General features: G+C 42.1%; 1 protein-coding gene across 1 annotated transcript in view; it reads left to right on the forward strand.

The window, feature by feature from the left end:
* Nucleotides 1-1,795, forward strand: part of DNAH10 (dynein axonemal heavy chain 10) — a 161,990-nt gene that overhangs the window by 14,768 nt on the left and 145,427 nt on the right. The window contains exon 6 of the mRNA XM_003796031.3: nt 900-1,116. Coding sequence (XP_003796079.1) covers nt 900-1,116 — 217 coding nt within the window. The remainder of the gene's footprint in view (nt 1-899; nt 1,117-1,795) is intronic.

A 1,795-nucleotide genomic window follows, 5' to 3' on the forward strand; every position in this document is an offset into this window, starting at 1 on the left:
AAAAAAAAAAAAAAAAAGTATTCCAGTTAAAAACAAGATGTTTTAGAAAGAGAATATTTCAATTCTTTAACCTCCAATAGATTAATGGATCTAGGCATTAAACATCAGTGGATTTAAAAAAAGAGAGAGAAGAAACCAAGTCTTCTGATAGAACAAACACTAGTAGTCCTGGTAGAGTTCTGCAAGTCTCTGAATGCAGCTGCCAATTTGCAGGGAATCCACACCACATCGGAGCTTATCCAACCGCATCATGCGTGTACAGCTGGCAACATCCAGACTGGGAAGCTCTGTAAGGCAGAGATTCTGCATTCTTCCATAAATTATAGGACATACACGTAGATTAAGAGTCTTAAAAGATGTGTCCAAAATTTAAGAAAAATAGGAAAAATGGAAAACCCCAAGTCAACAAACCAAGAAAACCAACCAAATCAACCCTCAGGTGTTTATATCTCACTTTTTACCTGGTAAGTTGGTGGAAAGTTGTTTTGTAATTGTGTTCATGTGACTGCATAAATGTGTTTTTGTCCTCAGCTGAATTTCAGAAAGACTGTCCCCGGTCTCATCATTTCTTTTACAAGGACCAGCATGGCCTTGAGCTGATGGAAGTTTCTCACTTCCCTGTACCACTTTTCTAAGTTCTCAGTTACCAGGGGCAGAGGAAGACATGCACTATTGTTTTCTGTGTAGTCATTGCAGGCTTGGTTAAAATTCTTACCCTAGGATCATTTTAAGTCCAGTATAATTTCTATTTCCTTAGGTCTGTGCTCTGGATTTGAGTAGTGTTCACTTTGCACATTTGTGCCTCAGTAAAACAGAACATTCTAAGCCAGAGGCACCGTAAGTACGTGAATCATTGAAAACGACATCGTGTGATTTGTTTTATAAACTTGGCCTTTCAGGTATTTTTGCCAGCATTGTCTTTCAATCAGCACAAGATGGATACAACCACAGGACTTGCATCTGGAGAAATCCCTGACTCTTCTGTGTATGACACAGTGGTGGACCTGCCCGGCATGCCAGGAGAATATCACAGTATTCAATTAATACGGGATGAATTTTTAATGAGCATTCAGAAATTTGTAAATGGCATTCAAAGAACGATGCAGCAACTTGAAGGTAAGGTTTCATTTTTCTCCTCTTTAGTTAAGAATGATTAGTGTACTTTAAGAAGACGATTCAGAGCCAGGTGTTGTGGCGGGCACCTGTAGTCCCAGCTACTCAGGAGGCTGAGACAAAAGAATTGCCTAAGCCCAGGAGTCAGAGGTTGCTATGAGCTGTGTGACGCCACCCACGGCACTCCACTGTGGGCAATAAAATGGGACTCTGTCTCTACAAAAAAAAAAAAAAAGAAGGTGATTCAGGACTTTTGTGTTGTAATTTATAATAATTCTTGTTTACATGCCTCACTACTATCATGAAAGAAACCGAGCTGATCATTATTCTAAGAGACATAAAAGGGAATGATGAAATCTTTGTCCTCACTATCTTAAAGTCCAGTGCATAAAGAACTATGGCGGAATAAGGAGAATTGGCGTCTTTAGGGTTTGGGGGAGGGAGACCAGGCTGGGGGAGTCAAGCAGAGCTTTGTGGATTAGGTGGCATATGAGCCATTTGAAAGTTGCACGCAGGGCTCGGCGCCTATCTATAGCTCAACCGGCTAAGGCGCCAGCCACGTACACCTAAGGTGGCGGGTTCGAATCCCCAGCCCAGACCCGCCAAACAACAATGACGGCTGCAACCAAAAAATAGCCGGGTGTTGTGGCGGGCGCCTGTAGTCCCAGCTACTTGGGAGGCT

Source organism: Otolemur garnettii, unplaced genomic scaffold, assembly GCF_000181295.1.
Source record: "Otolemur garnettii isolate 467f Iridium unplaced genomic scaffold, OtoGar3 scaffold00099, whole genome shotgun sequence".
In the NCBI taxonomy this organism is placed as follows: Eukaryota; Metazoa; Chordata; class Mammalia; order Primates; family Galagidae; genus Otolemur; species Otolemur garnettii.